The following is a 19,706-nucleotide window of genomic DNA, read 5'->3' as shown; positions in this document are numbered from 1 at the left end:
CGTCCAGGATTCTATAGAAATATTTGCTCTCTGCTACCTCAATCGTGATGCACCAATCCCGTGAACAGATCAAGCGAGCAGAATATTCACGCACGAGCCGGGGTCCGAAGACGCGAGTGTTCCGCCACCCAGAAACTTTTGAGAAAAGCGACCTGAGTCGCAAGGTTTCATCGTTCCCGGTAAGGGAATGGTTTTCTCCTCTTTCCTGCGTTGCTCGAAAGCTTTTTCTCCGGTCCGTGGCAAACAGGCTGTCGGGGTTCGGTCAAGAACACGTCCACCGAGGGACATGCCTGCGGTTGGCACCAGCGCACTTGTGTGGTACGGGTACTTTCCAAGCACACGAACATGTTCTTAATAATTTTTTTCCACATTCCACACACGGTCTGCACGAGTCCAGTAGAAGGAGTTTCGATAGTTTCGTTGTAATTGGGACAGTGAGTGAACAAGAGACTGCCGGTTCCGAAGCCAGTGCCACGTCTGCCTCCGGGGAGCCCTTACAAAAAACGCTTCCAGTAAAGCAATCCCCCAAGATCAGCGCATGTATGTGTTTAAAACACATTAGGATCATCATTTCACTAGGTGATTGAATTCACCCAATACGGTTTAAGCAAATGAGCAAATCTAGGTGGCTGCGCCTCAAAAACCCAGAGGCTAGGACACGTAATCACACAATCCGAGCGTATAGGTGGGTTTGTGCTGCCGACTATGCCTGTTCGGTTTTTCGTGTTCCCTTGTGGAGTGATATGTTGAAGTGTTTGGGGAAAATCATATGATCAATGACCGCTTCCAGAGGTCAACGAGAGCCTCCGCGAGCCTCGTCACCGGCAACCCGACGACGTTGAAGAAACAGCCGTCAATTCGAGAAACGAACTGACCAGCAATGCCTTGGATGCCGTAGCTACCTTGAAGCATAGCAAAGAAAGCCAGTCCGCTCAAATGGCCTGTGTAGAGTGAGTGAAACGCATTTCTCTCGCTGCCGCGTCTCTTCTATCTTATCCGTCGTCCTTCTCTTCCTACTGTTTGTGGGCATCCGCTTGCTTTATACCTTCTCATGCACACATAGATTCGTAAACAGACCGTCTGCATGCCCCACTGCACGACAAAATTTTAAGGAAAACACATAAGAGGAAAAACACAGAGAGGAAATGAGCAACACGAGACGGGAGGCAAAGAACTTACCTGCCTTGTCTATGGGTTCCCCGGTACGCACATACGCCTCGATATCGTCGCTGCCGAGAGCCACCATTGTCACTTTCGTCGTTTCGACGAAAGCAGCAACTGGATGCTCAGCTCCACCCTGTCGAGAGTAAAGGCTGACTGCTGTGTGGACTGCGTGTGTTCTTCCACTCAAGCTCGCGAGCATTCGCCTTGCGTCTTGCTCGTCTTTGGGTTTTTCCAGAATTTGTCCGTCCAGCTCGACAATAGTGTCGGCTCCGATGACGATTGAGTGCGGTGGAAGAGGCGTATAACGAGGGGACGGAGATCTCTCCCCTGCTCGCGACCGAGCGGCGCTCTCTCGGCATTGTCTCTTCTGGGCAGAACAACAAGCTTCGTCTACAAAAACGCGACACACACAACACAAAAAGACATAACTTACATTACCACTCAATCTCCTAAGCTATTGAATACATATATATATATATGCATATATATATATATGGAGAGACATTCTTTCGTTTGACCGCTAGTGGACTTCTAGATTTTGCGCAGCATCTCAGTTATCGTTCATATCCAGTTTCTGGTCCCTCTCTCGTATCGATGAGTTTGATGACTTTGAATGAGGCTAGAGGTGAGGGAGCCGGAGGACTCCCGAAGGCACGACCGTCGATCACCACGCTACACGCAGTGCTTCCGACTTACAGACGTCTGAAATATCGGCAAGTCTGCAATGGATGGGAGACCCTTTCTACCACTCGGAACATCCAGAAATATCTGTCCATACAAGCCGGTACAGAGTCCTCACCATCGGCTTGAGGCGGCCCCCGATTGGCATTGTTAAGAGAAGCCTCATCGGTTTTCCATATCTCTCTGGCCACGCTTCGAGCTTTTCCGTTCGCTGTTTTAAGAGCGTAGAGCTCCGCATCCCAACCGACAGACGCCCGGGACTTGCTGGATGCCTGAAAAGCCGCACGTCACACGGCAGGACCGGAAGCTCTGAACGCCACAGGAGAGACGCACCCTAAGCCCTCGAGAAGAGAGTCAGTTGGGCACGAAGTGTAAGAAAAATTACATGAATGGAAGCAGCGGCTCTCTGATCGCCTCTTCCACTGCCGTCCTGGGGGACACAGGACGAAGAACGAGGTGCAGAACGCAGACAAAAGACAGTCCAGTTGTCTCAGTCTGACAGGCCCAGAGAGACGAGCGTGGAGAGGTGTACTGTCGGATATTCGCGTGACCTTTCCGGCATGGTGAGGCATGGCACTTGCGTGATATACACGGGACAGCTACTGTTTCCCTTCCTCGCTGTTGGCTTCCTTCATTTCAGACACCTTTCACTGTTTCAAGCTATGCGCTCCTCCCTCTTTATCCGGATTCTCCATCCCCCCGCTGTCCGCGCGTTCTTGCGTTTCCCTTGTCGCACTCTTTTTCTGGCCTCTTGTTTCTTCTTCGCCTTTCTCCCCTTCAGCTACACCGACCCCCTCCACCTTTTCTTCGTTGCCTGCATCCATCTTTTGCTTCCCGGCTTCCTTCTGACGCCGCGTTGCCTCACGTCGTACTCTACCTGCGCCTGTCTCGCTTCGTTTGTCTCCACAAGTTTCACAAGAAGACTCTCCTCTTCATCCGGAGAGACGGTGTCAATCTGTCTGTGGCCTTCCTCGCTCTCAGCTGCTCCCCGCTCCCCCGCTTCTTGGTTCTTTTTCTCGCGACCATTTGCCTGAGGCTTCGAGGGTCTACGAAGAGCTTCGAAGTCGGATGGCATGCACTCGACATCCAAGTTCAGCACGCTGCGGCACAACTCCAGTCGCCGAACACTCGCACTCGCAAGAACCACAGCGGAAGTCGCCGGCCGCCCCGACGAGGTGGGTAGAACGCAGGGGGAACTGGAAGCAAAGAGCGACCGAAGTTTTTGTTCAGGACTGGGCAGAGACTTTTGGCAGGCGTTCTGTGGTGAACTGTCCTTGTCCTGCCGTTTCGTGAAAGACCCGAAGACCGGAAGGAGGGGAAGCAGAGTGCGACTGCCAGCCGCGTTTGCGGGGCACCGTTGCTCGCACGACTCCACAACCATGGCAAGGGGGGAGACCGGAAGCGCGTCGTTTTTTCTACCACGAAATCTCCTTCTCGCACAGCTGGCCACGGAATGTGACTTCGTTCACGGAAGGCGTTTGTGAAAGTCGGTTTTGTTCGAGAAACTGAAGTAACCGCCACTTCGTCGCTGGACTCCCCGTGGCATACGGCGGTAGCGTTGCCAGTGAACGGCACACCAGAGACAGAACACACCGCAGATTCTTCAGACTGCAAACACAGAAGAGCGGCAGCCCAATTTAGAGATCCGTGTACACCCCACCTGCTTCCAGAAATAGGCCTCTTACCACACTTGCTCGTCCTCAGCGACGGTATAACCAGGAAGGAGTAGACGCCCAGAAGAGCGAAGCTTCAGCTTTCTTCAGTAAGAAACACAAATCTTAGGAAGTCGGCTGGCACCTCAACTCGAGACAGCACGACAAAAGAAGTAAACACGCATGGACTCAAAAAAATCATGGAAGATGAAGTCGTTTTAAACGCGAAAGTGAAAGTGACAACACCAGAATAGCCTCTCAGGAAAGAAAAGTGACATGACCTGTGTCCAGCAGAATCCCCTTTCAAACTTATCGCCAGGGTCCCCGGTACACGGCTGCGGTGAAACGGGGGTGGCGGAAGCCCAGATACACAGGTAACTGCATGCATACAGTCTCTCTGCTGCTCCACAGAAAAGTGTACTTTGGATCTGGTAGAAACAGGAGGCTCTTGCGGCTAGAAAGGCAGTCTCATCGGATTTGGGAGAGACGTACACGCATCTGGCAAGACACAGCACCACTATAGCGGTCCGTCTTCTAGCTGAGGTTGCGGATGAGAGAACGTGAAAGTTTACCTTTACAGATGGTGGTTCCTAGGTCGAGACTGGTTGCCGTAACCGAGAAGCAGTGACCTTTGTCCGCCGCTCGTCGAAGGGCGCGGATTTACAGCATGGCAGGTAACTCAGATACGTGACGGAGTTATAGACGAACATCATTCAAGAGAAATACTGGAAAATGGACCCCTGTTGCAATTCCGAAGCTGAATGCGGAAGGATACGCCAGGAAGAACGAATCGGCCGGCGCTACTGCATTGGCCCAGAGCGGCTGTGCGGCTGACGGCGAGTGTGAAACTTTGCGAAGCGCCGCATCAACAAAACAACCGCATTCGACGGGCGCCGCCTCAATCTTGTGGAAGCCAATAGCACTTCCCTGTTCCTAGCCAACAGCGGTAATTGCCCGCCACGAGAAAAATGTATGAGTTCAAGAAAAGAAAAACAAGAACGTGCGCCGTGTGCAAAACTGCGCCTCTGAAGCAACTCAGCAGGTCACAGCGTGCGTACACTTTCCCGCAACGGTATAATTCTACTCTCTCAAATCTATTTACGAGTCTCCTCGAGCTCCGTGTGTTCTTGGAGTCGAGACGTATGAAAAGAAGGTTTGAACAGCCTACAGAATCACCATGTTTCGTACAAGATGGGGGGCATGGCGCTTTGTGTAGTGTGGCACGCATGCATGGTTCTTACGCTTACTCTAGGTCCAGCAGAGCATAACGGCGGGTTCTCAAGCAGGTTCACAAATTCCAAAACCCTCAGCGGCTCGTTGCTCAAGCAAAACGAACGTCTAGGTGTTTTTTCTGATTTCGTTAGCCCCAACAGAATCGTACTAGAGTGCGACGTTTACGACCGCCTTCACACAAGATTCTTCACTCTTCCGAGAATGCGGGAAGACCCGGTGTGCTCGTAACTGCACAACATCCATGTTCACTATCTGCAGAAAGTTTTGGTTTCTGTTCTGCTTAGAAGTGACAGCGTTTCAGCTGTTCTGTCAGACTTGGGTGAGGCTATTTCGGCCTCCATCATATGGTTACTGTTCGGCTTTGTGGTATTTGTGGGTGGTGAAACAGGAAGAGCTTCGGTAGCATCGGAGCGAATCCGCATGTCTCGCTGGATCTGCCCATTTTCTCCCTCAACCTCTATCAGAGTTCGTTTGCTGCTTGGATCTCTTTTTCTTGTGACGAGTGGCGTTGAAGCCCAGAGCCTCGAAGAGGATCTGTTTTCGTTTCTCGCGAATCAGAGTTACATCAAAACCGAAGGAATGAATCATTGGCCCTAAGCAAAATAAGCCGTCAAAGTGGAACCTTTTCCACTCATTGCCATCTGTGGGAGACCCTGTGCCAGATCCCAACGGGATTGGTAAAGAGGCTGGCAGGTGCCGCGCGCGCTATCGCTCCTCCAGTTACTTTCAACACAAACGCGTCCTCCCATAAACGACCGTGACTTTCCCGCCGTTTCTAGCGACCTAAGAAGAAGGAACCTTACGGTATTCACCATTGTATTATGGGGATTGTTTTACTCCCAGATTCTTCCGTCGCGTTAAGAAATACCAGAGTGACTGTTCGTAGTGCAGACGGGCTTCCTGCTCTGTCTTCGCTTGAGACCTCCCACCGTGTGTTTGTCCCCGTTTCTCTGGCGTTGTGAGCATGCTTTGCACATATTCAGAATCTCAGTTTCATTCAAAGATTTCGGGATGCATGCCTACACATACACCACCGTGCACTCGTACATAAGTGTGTCCAGGTGCATACGCGCGCAGTCTCTTAGTGAGAAATAGAAAAGTCTGGATGGAGCATAGATCAGAGGAACCGAGTGGATGCGCCCTCCGTGGTTCCTGGAGCTCGCAATTTTCCTGGGATCGGGGCTGCGGCAGCGACTTGCTGCTGGCGTCTGTGAGCCTGCTGCTGCGCGGCTTTTTGAAGGTGGAGCAGTAGCGAGGGGCTCTTCAGTTTGAGCAGACAACCAATGTCATGAAGCCGAGCCTGGAGCACCGCATTCGTCGAGACAGAAAGAGAGACGGGAAAAACGATAAACGTGCACATCCACCATTTATGCATTCCCCAAATCCCAGTGTGAGGACAAGTGTTGACATGTGGACTCAGAGGAGCATCGCCGTCGCGCAAAGCTGTGACAGCAAGCGGCAGTGGTCTACACTAAAGGAGGCTGGCCGCACACAGTAGCAAACAAACGCAGGAGGAAAAAAAGAGCGAAAGAGGACAGTCGAGCTAGGCACCCGCAGGGGCAGTGTCCGCCCAATGCGCAGATGTGACATTATATGGTCAAACATCAGTTTCGACGAAGCGTTCCATCTTGCGCAAGAGATTGTTTCTTTTTAGAGGGGAAGCACCGCAGAAACGCAATGAATAGATCCCCTCGTAAGATGTGAGGAAAAAGAGCATGAAGTTTACCCTGAAGAGCGCCAAGTGCGAATATGTTAGCAGAGTCAACAGACTTCCTCGCTTCACGAGGTTGACCAGAGCAGGAGTGGCAGAAGCAAGAAGGAAAAACCGAGGGAGGAGACAGAAAAGGGAGAGACAGCGAGGCGAAAGTGACTGAATAATGGCAGAGATGCAGAGGGTGCAACTCACCTGAAGAAGCGCCAGCTTGCTCTTCAGTGCGTTGTATCGGAAGGTCATGTCTCGGCGAGTGAATTCTTCAGTCGACTGGACGCAGTCCAGGCAAAGCAGCTCGATGAACTTGTACTCCATGCTCTACGCAGCCACAGAAAATGCAGTTAGGCACCGGAGAATGAAATACACGCAGAACAAGAGCAGAAGGAAGACGTGAACACGACAAATAATTACGCATGTATACTTCTATATGAGTAGAGGAGAGCATTTCCGTCTGTATGTCGAGAGACCAGAGAACAGTTTCACCTCCTGTGCTCTTGCTGTCTCTTCTTGCGACCATACCATAGTCGCTCGCGACTGCTTCGCCTCCGTTTTTCATCACGTCTCCCGGTCGCCTTCGCTCTGTACTCCTTGCCCGCACCCCAGACTCATACGAGAACTTCTAACTGGAGATTGATCTGGCCCGTCTCTCGCTCTTCCCGTTCTTCGCCCACCTGTGTCCTCCCGTACTTGCACGCACCTGAATGAAGTCCAGACGTGCTTTGCCATTGGTGTGCATGATGAGAACCGCGAGGAAGCTGTACAAGAGCGGACACAGCGGAGCAGGAGAAACGCCCCACTGGGACTGGGGAAGAGAAAACGATAAACGTTGAGGAATGGACAGGAAGAGAGGGAGCGGACATGGTTTGTTTCGTGTGAATGGGGGCGCGCTCGACAGAAAACCCACACGAAAGCAGGTAATTCACAGCCGCGATGAAGGATGCCTCGCTCGCCTTCCCGGAGCCACTTACCAGTGGGGTTCTTTGATGCAGGAGTTCAACATTTTGATGAGAACGCTTGGGTAGTCACCAAACTCAATCATCAACTTCTGGCGTTCTTGCATTTGCCGAAAGAGGTCCTCATTGAGCCTGAAGAAAGGAGACAACACAGCAGCGCGCCTTGACGCAAAAAAACTCCGTGCTCCCTCCGTTCCTCTCGGCTCGACAACCTTGAGACGACTGTAAGCAGATCTGCACGTTGATGCAGAGCTACGTAGATGGATCTGATGCTCACGACGTGTGACTAAGTGCAGGGATATGCATGAAATATACGTTTGTCAGCCACAAAAGAAGTTTCCGCCTTGAAGGACAGAGGGCAACCTGAACAGTCACTTCACTTCTCGGAAGCAGCCGCAAGCATTCGCTATGTTGGTTGGTTTTTTCTTCAGGCGCTTCACACATGCGAAGCCGAGCATGCGATATGGAACTGCGCCTGACATTGAACTGGCTGCGCTTCTGTCTGTTGGGACGAGAAACGGGGTTCGAACACCGATGACGCCACGCGCGTTCTACAGCGAGATAGAGCCCAGATGTTGTAGTGTGTGTTAATAAGGTAGAAGTGAGATTTTCAGAGTACGGAACTGTGCACTCTGTTCAGAACAAGACGACCGAAACGGTGGCTACCAAGTCTGCTTGACCAGAAACCACCAGTCCACACACTCGGCCGCTTCCGGCAAAGGCGAAACAAGCTCACGCGTGGGTGTAGTTCAGGAACAAGTCGTTTTCACTCGTCAACTCCACGCGAACGTGCTGAGGATTGGTCTCCTCTCCCTGAAGACAGCGAAGAACCCCAAAACCAGCGATACGGCGTTTGTCCAAAGATTATCAAAACTAGCTATCGAAAGTTGGAAAGGAGATATCGACAGAACAACCAAGGCAACGTATGCAAGAATCGACGAAAACGCAAGTACCTTTGTCTTTCCCCTAGGCACAGTCAACACGAGCCGGCCTCCTGCTCTGTTTTAGTGTAGGAGAGCATCTGCAGTGGAGTTCCTTCTGAAAGTGCAGAGAAAAGGAACTTTGAGTCTCAGCTTCGCTCACGAGAATGAGGATTTTCACGCGGATGGGCTCCAGGCGGCCGACGTCTCCAGGCAGACTCGAGCCGGTTTCTTGCAGTCGAATTTCGAAAGGCACCTCTCGCGAATACACCAAAGTGTGGCCGTCCGCTGCAAAGAAAAAGGACAGAAAATGGGGAAATGGCAAGCGACGGAGAGAGGAAAACAATACAGGCGAGATAGCCAGGGATGGGGAGAAGCAAAAGTAAGGGAACGAGGAAAGAAACACGCAGAGCCGGGACTCAGACAACGGCCGGTGAGGCGAAAGTTACCCCGGCAGAGAGAGAGCGAACGAACCGACAACAGAAGACTCAAAGCGAGAGTGCGGAATCGACATAAGTCGCCCCACTTCAGCATTTAATCCAAAGAAGGATCAGACGGGAATAAGGTTGGTTATCCGAGCAGTTACGGCGTACTGACGGAGAGACGCATTTAACAGGAAGTACGGGAGGGAGCGGGGGGCGGAGGCCGAACAGTTTGAGCCTGGAAAAGAGATCGCGGCACAGCGTTCGAGCAGAAACACACAGAAGGGAAGAGAAAGACCGGGAGCATCGAGATGGAAAGCTAGCAATCTGCAGCTAGTAAATAATTTTTCCTCACCCAGAGACGGGTCCATTTCGTCGATTGCGCTTGTGTCGACTTGCGCGAGGAAATTCACGCTGTCTGTGCAGCCTGAGGCGCCGCCTCCAAAGCCGAAGTTTGTCGCCATTGTTATTCTGTTCGAACCCGGGGATCAGTATGAAGTCGCGAGCAAGAGACGAATGTCAACCCTGGAGACTGAGAGACCTATGAATTTCTGGAGTGAGAACTCGACACCAACGGGCTTCTCTCGCCTCCGCTGCGGATATCTACAGGAAGCTTTGCACGACAGACGAGTCACCTTCACGGATGACAGCGGAATGAAAAGAGTTCTGAAAAGGGGATTCAGAGGCTGTTGGGACTTCACAAAATTGACGGCGATAGGCTTCTGGGGCAGTTAGAGGCACGACGTCTGTTTGCCGTTTATTTCCAGCCGGCAATATGATATGACCGACCCGCACCTGCAGGATCTTCGATGTAAACCCTCTTTCTGTTGACCAAACCGGAACGTCAAAGAAAGTAGAGAGTCACACACTGTGCGTCTAACGCTTCGCTGTGCCTTTTTTCGCTTTTCCAAGGAATGACGGCATCGACGGTCACCCGCGCGTTTTCATTCACAACCCAAGAGGGCGAATCAAATTGGATGCCGTCAATGGGAGAAGCTGAGTGAAAAACGAAGTCAACTTACGAGGAGAAAAGATGCCGACAAACAAGCAAGCAACTCTGCGTCGAGAGTCACGCGGGCAAGCAGCTGCCGAGTTGACGCGGAGAAACGAAAAAGAGGAACAACGGCAACGTTATCCGGGAGCAGATGGCGGTGGAGCCACAGACAGAAAAAACATACAAGAGATAAATTCCTCCGGGAGAAATGGTAGCGGGAAACTGTAAGGAAAACGAGTTTGCGGCTGCAGTTGCTGTTGGAAACCGACTGTGGCAAGACACAGGAGACCGCCCAACCGGTAGAGCGCCGTTTCGGCGTCCAGCTGACGAAGCAGACTGAGAAAAAGTTCGGAGAAGAAAAACAAGAACGGATTCGATGTTTCATCAACTAAAAAATGATTTGGCTGGCGGCAGGAAACATCGAGAAGGAAACCGAGTTTACGCTGTTTTTGTCGCGAGCAGCCTGCCGTCAGAAAGCGACTCGCGCTGGCCACAGGGTGAGGGAGCGCGAAGAGGCACGCGCTGTGTCTTGCGGAGTTTTTCCGCTTTTCAGTTGCTGTTTGAAAACGAAGGAAGAGACAGGGAAACGAACAAAATGTCATTGAGGAGAGAGGTGCATGCAATCCATTCATACGAACATCCCACAGAGCGTCAGGCAAAAGAAATTTCCTGAAGACTGATCGCCGTTGCCGGCAACCTTGCCGCCACGGACGCAATCCGAGAGACGACCCGATCCACGCGAATCGTTGACTACTGTTGAAACGCATCTACAGTCGCTACGTATCACGAAAAAGGAGTCCGCACCTATTGGCTGTTGACGAGTTCCAGGCCTCAATGTCTTCGGCACTCGAAGGGAACTGTACCGACGCACGAAGCAACGAGAGACCGTGTTCGTTCTGTAGTAGTGGGTTTCAGGTCGCGGTTGTAAAAATGCGCTTCCGCAGGTTCCTTGGGTTCTTCGTCAGCTGTGCGAGGAAAGATAGTACCTGCATGAGAACAAACACCGGAAACCCTCTCCCTGTGGAGATCATTTCCCTGAAAAGGCACGAGTCTGCAGTCAGCAGCATTAGGAAATAGTGGTGTGCTCTGTTCAGGTCTAGGCTCTGAGGCAAGACACCAACAGAATCTCGACTGGTTCCTTTTCAGAAGGAATGGAAACAAACGAGACAAGCGCAAAGAGGGGGTGCATGTGATAAGAAAAACAGGCACATCGGGAGGTCGAGGGCGCTTCTGTGGGGGCTTAGAGAGCACGCTGAAAGAAACTATGTAACACGGCGCCCTTGTACCTGGGACAGATATCCCTTCTTCAACTCAGAGCAGATCACTGCAGGACGAATATTGACATGTCGTAGTGAAGTTTCACTCTCTTAGCAATGAGGCATCTCACAAAGATTCACCTGGATCGACGGGAAGACGTACGAAAAAGTCTCTCGGAAGGCAGGAGGTGGGCGCGCACAATAGCCTCTCGCCAGATCTCTCTGACACATACATGAAACGCACCTTTCCGAGGACAAGGAGCTGCTCTTGAAAGCACACTTCCCCATGAATCTCCCTGAATCTCAGGTTGCGCACTCTGGAGTGGGGCCTGCGAGCATGCTGGAGTGTGAAGCGGATGCCGTCCGCGTACTGTCTTTGAAAAAGCAAACGGAAATTGCGCATCTTAAAAAGCTCACATACGGTTTTATAACGGTCTGCCGTAGTTAGTTTTTTTCGTTCGAACAGGAAGTATGTTAGAACGCAACAAACGTCTGTCAGAAGACCATCGCCAAATTCCTAATGGTTTCTGTATAGATTGGTTGACCCATGCACTCTGTGTGGACTAGCATCAGGAAGGAAAACTCCTACTACTACACGATGTTCATTTGGTTCTACTTCTGCATTATCTTCACTCTTAACTATGCTTCCATGTACACTCCGAAATATCGTTGGCCTATGCTTCGCACATCTATATTGACAGAATATATATATATATATATATATATATGCGTGCATAGTCCAGGTGACGACTACTTGTGCTGTACCCGAGTTTTTCAATCTCTCCGATTTCGTGTTTGCAAGGCAGCCTCGAGAGGATGACGTTAGGGGACCTGGAGCACCTCGAACGCAAGTTTTCCGTGGTGTTCGATGTCTCTTGAAAGTCGTCATCACGATGCGTTTCTCGATGAGCACCGCGTAGAGATCCCTCTTCAACGCTTCCGACAGTCGACAGCTCGTGGATGTTTTAACCTACCAATGAGTGTACAACTGTATAACGTTTTCACATGCCTGCAGATGTGTAAGTGTACGTTTGAGTTTGAGCCTAAAGTCGTTGTTTTGATACGAGCGGAAGCGTCACAATAATCCCTGTGCACGATGTTCCTCGCGAGGGGAACTGTGAACTGTGCAGGGACTGCTTAGCTGCCTTCCTCTTTCGAAAAAAGTAAACAGGATGGCGGATGTGAAGAAGCAACACCAGTCTCCCTTTTGGGGCTTCCCTTCTCTCTGTTCTGCTACGAGACAGCGCCTCCCATTTTGCTGTGTGCATGCAGCTGAAGACGCTTCCACAGACCTTCACAATTCCCCATACAGCTCCCGTAACTGCGCGAAGTGTCAGCAGGAAATGAACTGACAACTGTCTCGAGGCGCACGGGGCCACTGCGCTCCGCTGCGCGTCATCTGCATGCAGACGCGTTTTCGTTTGGCTTCTGAAAACAACCCGTCAAAGCCCCATGAGAAAAAACGTCCATTCTCTTGCTCACAGTTTCCCTGTCTCTCTCCACGCCAATTCTCTCTCTGTCGGCCTTCCTGTGTGTTTCTCCTCGTCTCTCCTTTTCTTTCCGCTGTACCCCCACCAGCGATCCCGTCCCTCCTTGTTTCTCAGCGTTGTCTTGGAATCTGACTGCGTCCTCGGAGCCGCAGGTAAGTCGCGGCCACCATCCGCTTCTCTCGAGGTCAACTGCGCTTCTCTTCTAGCTCGTGACGAACGCAAACTTCGTTCTCGCCTCTGCATTCCGACTCTCGACACCGCCGCCGGTCCCCAACGCAGCCGGCTGCGTTTCAGGGGCAGAAGGCCCCTTGGGGCCAAGAGGCCCGCCGAGCGGCGCGAAGGCGGCCGCGCCTCTCGCGACGCTGTTTGCGCCAGGACTCTGTTGACCCATCCAGGGAAAAGGTGCCCCGCCTTCGCCTCCAGCATGTGACGCGCCGCTCGCCCATTCCGTCCTTCCTGGAGAAGTAACAGAAGCCGCGTGCAGCAACTGCGGCGAGGCGGTCGTCGCAGCCATGTCGGTGTTTCCCGGCTGACTCTGAGGAAAAAGCGCCGCGTACCCTGTGGTCCCTGAGGCGACCTGTCTTGTTTTGCCTGCACTGGCGCCAGTGGAGCTGAAAAAGCGATCCAGGTGCGCAGTTCGGCTCTGCGGAGGCGCGAGATTCGTGCTGGCAGGCGGAAAGCTCGGCGCACGCACACTGTGCGGACGAACAGACGACGCAGGCGTCGCCGAGGCGGACGAGAGCGGACCCAGGGAAGCCGGAAAAAGGCTGCCATGGCCTGCAAACTGGCGCATGTCGTCACGTGCACTTTTGACGCCTGGACCAGGGGAGACGTCGACTCCCAGGGCGGAGCTGCTCTGGGAGCCGACGGGGCTCAACAGCAGCGGCGAGAAGGCGAGACCACCCGCATTTCCTCGGCCCTCCGGCTGCGGCGGCGGCGCTCCCGTTCGAGACAGAGGAAACGGAACAGGTTCTCTCCGCGCCTGCTCATCCTGCGTCGAAGCCCCGCGAAAACTGGGCGGCGCTCCGCCACTGCTGACGCCGACGGGTCCAGAGGCCGCGAGGGACGAAGAGAGAACTGTGTCGAGAGACAGAATCTCCTGCGGATTACTCGCAGACAACAGGTTGCTCCCCACAGCCGAAGCGACTCGAACGCCGCCGCCGCGCTCCGCCTCCGTCTCTGGGAGCAACGACGCAGAAGAAGAGCGGCCGGTCTGTCCTGTCGGAGAGAGCAGCGAGCTGTCTCCTCTAGCAGTTGTGGCGCCTTCGCGCCTCCGTTGCTTGTCATCCTTCACAACGAGGCCGGAGAAAAACGAGGAAGCGGCAGTCGAGGAGGCGGCAGACGGCGCGCTCTGGGAACGCGCCGCAGACAAATTCTTCGACGGGCAAGCAGAAGCGACAGACAGAGTCGTGAAGTCGTCGGACAGGACGTCCAGCAGGTCGTCCTGAGGAAAGCACACAGTGAACGAGCCCTCGTCGGGAAGCATGCATGCAGCACGTAAAAACTCACGATGGACTGGGGACCCAACCAACTGCAATTCAACAGGGACATGTCTAAGGAGCGAATCACACGATCCAGACTGATCCGCAGACGCGATGCGCTGTTTAGTCAAATGCCTCCTCTGTGTTCATGCATGTAAGAAACACATACGTTGCCATGCACATGGACAAAAAATCTCTGCATTGGTCTTCGACTGTGAAGAGAGGGAAGTCCCGCAAGCCGCGCCAGTCGTCGACTCTTTTACCACAAGGAACTAGAACAGACCATCACGTTCGTTGCCCCGAAGTTTGAGACGGCCCGGAAAGTTGTCGACAGAAGAAATGCTGACGACTTAGACGAGCGTTGGAAAACATTGTTCACGGCTACACGAGCCTTTTGAGTGAGTGTGCCGACTTGAGTCCCGACAAAGTACGTATGCTTACAGTGAGGAGACAACCCAGTGGTTCGTCTTTGAGCAATATACCAGAACGGTCCGTCGTTCACAGGTCCAGAACAGGCTCTCCTCTCAGCGAACCCTGGAGAGTCGCCATTGCTGCCTACCTGGTTGGAGGGCCGCGAAGACTTTTTCTCTGCGGCGGGGTGGATGCCATTGAGGACGTGGGCATCGCCTGCATGCGCGCGACTCGCGTCTGCGCCGCTCATATCGAGAAGGTCTTGGGCATCGCCTCCAGACTCGTCAGCTGCTCGGCCTCCGGCTCCGAGCGTCTCGACCTGTTTCTCGTCGCCTAGATCCAGCAAATCGACGGCAGACGCCGTTTCCCTCTCGTCGTTGCTGTCGCCACTAGACGTCGCGGAGGCGACGCGGTTGCCCGGTCGACCTTCTTCGACTTTCTCGCGTTCCAGCAGACGCAGAACCTCTGTGGCTGGGCGCTTCAGCTGCGGAGTGTCCATACACCTTTCCACGGTTTCTAGACAGTTCGCGGCGAGCACTTCAGCCAGGGTCGGGGGTTCCGATTCTCCAGTGCTCTTGTCCGTCGATCCTGCGAGACTGCGCTGGCCCTTCTCTCGCTCACGCCGGAGCAGCGCCTCACACCCACACAGAAGGCGGAGGCGCGAGATCCACGGAACGGCCTCGTCTTCCAGTTTCTGCTGAATGATGCATCCGAGCACGCGCGAGTCCAGCGCCTGGCACTTGCTCGCGAAATCCTCGAGTGTCGCCGGCGCCGGCGTCAGCTTCGCTCCGCATGGCACCAGCAGCTCCTCAACTACGCGATTCTCGTACGCGCCCGACTGGATGAGTGCAGGTACAGCAGGTCGCTCCCCCCGAGGAGACAAGAGCCCTGAGTCGGCCGCCGCGGCACCGCCCGAGGCGCCGCGCGGGCCCCACACCGCGGTGCGGGACCCGGAGGAGACAGAAGAGACAGCAGGAGCAGACACGCTGTCTAAGCTCGGCCGACAGTAACTGCCAGCACTCTCGCTGTACCTCCCTGCAGTGGCGCCATAGAGGGACCGGCCTCGGTCTTCAGGCGCTGCAGCGTAGCCAGCGGAAAAAGAAGTCGAGGGAGTCCAGCCACTTCCCTCGTTGCTGTCGTACTGCGGAGTCGTGGGGGGTCGGAAGCTGCCGGAACTGTAGACCTGCTGGAGACGGCAGGCGACAGAGAATGCAGACAGAAAGGACATGAAGTGGAAACGGGACAGATGCCCGCGAGAGAGTCTTCAAGGACCCAGAGGAAGTGAAACACAAAGTGTTGGAAAAACAATCCATCGAGAAAGACATCCTCCTGGAAACCTAAGTTCCCAGTGGAAAAGAGAGCTTCCTCTGGGAAGCAAGTGGAAAGCACAGAGGTAGGTGTCCTCCTACGAGCACTACAGCTAACTCATCAATCACAGGCAAACCGGATCTGAACAGTTCCCTCAGCGACGGTCGCAGACACATGCGTTCTGCGCAGCCTCAGAGAGTGCGGTGTCCTGCCGTGGCTGTCTCTGGAGAGGTATTCCCGTCCAAACAGAGCTCTCATAAGCTCACTCTCTGCGGTGCATCTGAATCTCTCTCCGTCGCTGTCTTTAGGTTTCTCGTGCCTTGTTTCGAGTGTGTTTCCTTCGCGGCGTCGCCGCGCGGTCACAGTCTGCTCACCATTCTCGACGCGGGCGACGTCGTTCCTCCAGGCAGAGCCGTGGTAACGACTTTCTGCAGCTGTTCCTGGACCGCGGTCGGGAGGATTTTGCTGGCGGTTGAAGAGATCAGCTGCAGCGCTTGCTCGCGTCGGGAAGGCTGCTTCTCGTGGCTGAAGTGGGGGTTTCCAAAGCCGACCATGGACGAAGCAGACGCAGACCAGGAAGGAGTACTGCCTCCGTATGCGCCGTAATTCGAGCCGGAACTGCTCTGTCCCTCCACCCTGTAGCCGCCTGCTGCCCCAGGAGTCGCGCGCATCGACCCCGGTCCGAAACCTTCGATTCGCCCTGTGGATTCGATGGAAGTTGACACGGCCGCAGCCGCGCCGTTCTCGTGAGCATACAGACACCGCAGACATGCGTCGGCTTCCGCTCGGACTGCTGCACTTGGAGCATCGCCCTGGAGGGGGTGGGGTGGCCCTCTGCACAGGAGGCGCGTCAGCAACGCACGAAAAAAGAGCATGCAGCGGGCTTTAAAATAACTCGCGTTAGTCACACAACGCGTTTTTCAAAGACTGGAGACAGGAAAACATGCAGGGCACATGCGTAAACTGCGCGAATCCCTCAAAAGGTTGCAGCAGGAGGTCCCCGCGGCGCCGGCAGCTTCCATTGCACGCAGCTTCGAAACAAACGAACTGACCCCCCCGCGACACTGCCTGATGTACGAAGCTTCACCGATGTTAATATAAATGCCCAGAAAGACCCGACGGTTCTTTCCGGAATCAGGCATCATTCGAAAGGACTGCCCCTGCATTGCAGAGAAGAGTACGGAAGCACTTCTGTACGCGGTTGCACAAAAAGGTCGGAGAGTCTCTCTGAGCGAGTGGCAATCGAAGAATGCCAATGCATCAAGCTCAAAGGTCGTGATTGGCAGCGCACAGACTTAAGGGGAACACTCAAGTTCTTCAACGCACCTGTAGGTCTGACAAGCCTTGATGCGGTGAAGGTATCTGCGCTGAATGATGCCGCGAATACGCTCGTGGCCTCGCTCACAGAGGTGCTTCAACAATCGCAAACACTTCGCCTTCACGAAAGGGTCGCTGTCAGACCTTTCAAGTTTGCGGGAAACGAAGTCAAGGATTTCCACGACTGTATCTTCCGGAGAAACTCCTGCCGGCGACGTATGTCCTCTGAGAACAGGAGGCAAACCACAGACACAGAGCCTCTTGAAAACCACGAGAAGGACGCACAGATACAAACACGGGTTGTACACACAAGAGGAACCTGACATATATGCCTAGGCGAGTCCGCATATACGCAGCAAGACGTAATTGAGACGCAAATACCAACGTCGACTGATGCGTATGTACGCGCTTCGGTAGTCCCCTTTGATTTTGTCGTGCGTGCATTCATATCTCGTTGGACGTCTCTCCTCATTAGGCCTTCTTTCCGGATTCCAAACTGCTCCTCCAATTCGAAGCCACGGTGGACACAGTTCGGAGCGAAGGTAATCTCGCCACAGTGTTCCAAACCGCGCGTCGTCACAGCGATGTCAGCGTGCATGGTACCCAGGCCCAAAGGCGCCCTTGTGTTTTTTGTACACAAGGTCACAGAAAAACAGCGTGATGTGCGAAAGAGTAGACAGCAACTCAAGGAGCAGCGACACGATACAGGCCCCGCGTACGCCGCGATACAACGCACGGACCGTCACCATTGGAACTCGAGTTAAAAACAAGTCATGAGCAACTTGCCTAGAAGACAGAGTACCACGGAAGGCAAGTTCAGATCCATCCAGACACGCCACCCCGCCAGCACCCACCATCAAGCTCCCGCCGAAGACTTTTTTCTTCCAGGAGGTCGTCCAGGTTGACCTGCCTCTTTGTGAAGTACAGAGTGAAACACAAAGGCGTCTTCAACAGAGAGTCCAAGCCATTCGTCTGGATTCTTAGGTCCTCCGCGCCCAAGAAGAAAAGACCTGCAGACTCACCGTCGAAACGGAGGGTGTGTGCCACACGCTGACTGCCCTACGAGCGCAAAGAGGTTATTTGTGCCTGAGACGAGTTCGGTGTAGAGGTAACCTGCCGGCATCTCCTCTCCCGAACAAGTTAGTTTATTAAGCAGAGTTCTGTCCATTTTGAGGAGTTCTTGTTGGGCGAGGCGCGTCGGCTGCAGACGACGAGGTCCGCGTATATAAAAAACTTTCTCTGGGGTCCTTGCACAGCAACGACATGAAACAGTGGGGCTTTCCTGCAGTGGAAGAAGCACTGAGAGGCGCAGCAACACACAAGATTGCAGTCGGTGACTCGATGTTGACGCAGGCCGCAGCGCTTGACATCTTTTGCGGATCCAGTTCGTGGCTGGACACGGTTCGCCGGAAGATGAGGCGGCCGCGAACGCTCTGAGGACGGGAAGTTTGAGAAGCGACCCGTGGTCGGAGAATGAAAAATATGTATAACGAACAGAAAGGGCTGAACAGGTTCTCGACTGGCGCTATCGGCTCGTGCCCGGCGCGGCTCTCAAAAACTGTGTGCCCTCGTCCAGAGGGAAATCCAAACTCGCAACGAAAGTCGTTGGCACTCTGGAGGAAAAAATTCCACAGGGTTCAGCCAAAGAGCCCCGCGGAACAGCGGCAAGCGACCGATGAAAGGTTTCGGTCAGGTCTGCAAGAGACCCGGGGGAACGCCAGCCCCTTTCCACTTTTTTTCGCAGCACCCGGCGACGGAACTTTCGGCCCATTGGACGCGGAAGACGCGACAAACGCGCGTCGACAAATTATCGGGTTCCGAGGTACACCAAAACCGAAGAAAAGACTGGGGAGACCCCGCGATCAGTGAACGCGTTCACAAGCGGTTCCTATCTGCGCCAGACAGTTGACGAATAGAGGGCTTCGACTTTGGAGAGAAAAACGCAGACAGCCGCTCCTCGCGCCACAACGCGTCTGTGCCGGAGACAGATAGTTCCAAGTATGAGAAACTGAAAAGGACAAGCGGAGACAGAAAGTGAAGAAGACCTAACAGACTGGCACATACCGAAAATCTTTCTGCATTCATCCGGGTAACAAGCTAGCGCGCGACAGGACATCAGGAAAAACAACAGGGAAAAAGCAGACGAGAGAAGTCGCGTGACCGATGCGCGACTTTCTTAAACATGTCGCATACTGGCATAGCTCATCATCAGTGTGATGCATCTATCGCCTTAGAGATAATTGCGAACACTGGACGGAAGCTGACCAGATAAATGAAATTTGTATATTACATGTGCATCTATGTAGCGGCTGTGTCTTTCTTCCTTCGTCTCTCTCTATCTGCACATAGTCACTCTCATAAATCGGGCGCTCCCATGGCAATCGTCTGTCTGGATGTGTCGAAACGGAGCGGTCACAAAACATTTCGACTGCGGGTGCTTACGTTGCAGAAATTTTACTTAACCTGCTGAACAAATCAGCAGGTCTGAGGCAACTGAAATCAAGCGTCGCCCTGACCGTGGCAGACATCACGGTAGAGACCGTGTCACTCCATACCTGCAGAAGCGTGTTTTTTCCTTGTAGCCAGCTGACGGGCCCCTGCGCGTTTCCGTGATTGGGTAATGAGGTTCTCAGACAGGTGGGAATGACCAAGAAAGCACTTCACATTGCACCATATCACGATGATGCATGTTTCTTTAATGCCTTCAAACGGC

At 53.5% G+C, this 19,706-nt stretch overlaps 4 protein-coding genes across 4 annotated transcripts; all 4 read right to left on the bottom strand.

The window, feature by feature from the left end:
• Positions 1 to 208: 208 nt before the first annotated feature.
• Positions 209 to 4,129, bottom strand: TGME49_301430 (septum formation protein maf, putative). The gene is made up of 4 exons (XM_002371624.2): positions 4,070 to 4,129; positions 2,723 to 3,453; positions 1,964 to 2,117; positions 209 to 1,554 (listed from the first exon to the last, which is right to left on the bottom strand). Exons 2-4 carry the CDS (start codon positions 3,224 to 3,226, stop codon positions 1,040 to 1,042), a joined length of 1,173 nt encoding a protein of 390 aa, XP_002371665.1. The 5' UTR covers positions 3,227 to 3,453; positions 4,070 to 4,129; the 3' UTR covers positions 209 to 1,039.
• Positions 4,130 to 4,835: 706 nt separating this feature from the next.
• Positions 4,836 to 10,167, bottom strand: TGME49_301420 (hypothetical protein). The gene is made up of 7 exons (XM_002371623.2): positions 9,092 to 10,167; positions 8,478 to 8,602; positions 8,131 to 8,207; positions 7,410 to 7,526; positions 7,139 to 7,196; positions 6,637 to 6,759; positions 4,836 to 6,030 (listed from the first exon to the last, which is right to left on the bottom strand). Exons 1-7 carry the CDS (start codon positions 9,198 to 9,200, stop codon positions 5,848 to 5,850), a joined length of 792 nt encoding a protein of 263 aa, XP_002371664.1. The 5' UTR covers positions 9,201 to 10,167; the 3' UTR covers positions 4,836 to 5,847.
• A 394-nt stretch (positions 10,168 to 10,561) lies between these two features.
• TGME49_301415 (hypothetical protein) lies at positions 10,562 to 11,389 on the bottom strand (the record flags this gene model as incomplete). The annotated part of the gene is made up of 2 exons (XM_018782412.1): positions 10,562 to 10,716; positions 11,128 to 11,389. The coding sequence occupies 2 exons, from the start codon at positions 11,387 to 11,389 to the stop codon at positions 10,562 to 10,564; spliced, it is 417 nt and encodes a 138-aa protein (XP_018637932.1).
• Positions 11,390 to 11,993: 604 nt separating this feature from the next.
• Positions 11,994 to 19,052, bottom strand: TGME49_301410 (hypothetical protein). Its single transcript, XM_018782411.1, has 5 exons — positions 18,016 to 19,052; positions 17,003 to 17,218; positions 16,051 to 16,510; positions 14,517 to 15,554; positions 11,994 to 13,920 (listed from the first exon to the last, which is right to left on the bottom strand). The coding sequence occupies exons 1-5, from the start codon at positions 18,159 to 18,161 to the stop codon at positions 12,679 to 12,681; spliced, it is 3,102 nt and encodes a 1,033-aa protein (XP_018637933.1). The 5' UTR covers positions 18,162 to 19,052; the 3' UTR covers positions 11,994 to 12,678.
• Positions 19,053 to 19,706: the final 654 nt, after the last annotated feature.

This window comes from Toxoplasma gondii, chromosome IV, assembly GCF_000006565.2.
Source record: "Toxoplasma gondii ME49 chromosome IV, whole genome shotgun sequence".
In the NCBI taxonomy this organism is placed as follows: domain Eukaryota; phylum Apicomplexa; class Conoidasida; order Eucoccidiorida; family Sarcocystidae; genus Toxoplasma; species Toxoplasma gondii.
Note: the sequence above shows the minus strand (reverse complement) of the source record. Positions and strands in the feature narration are given on the sequence as shown.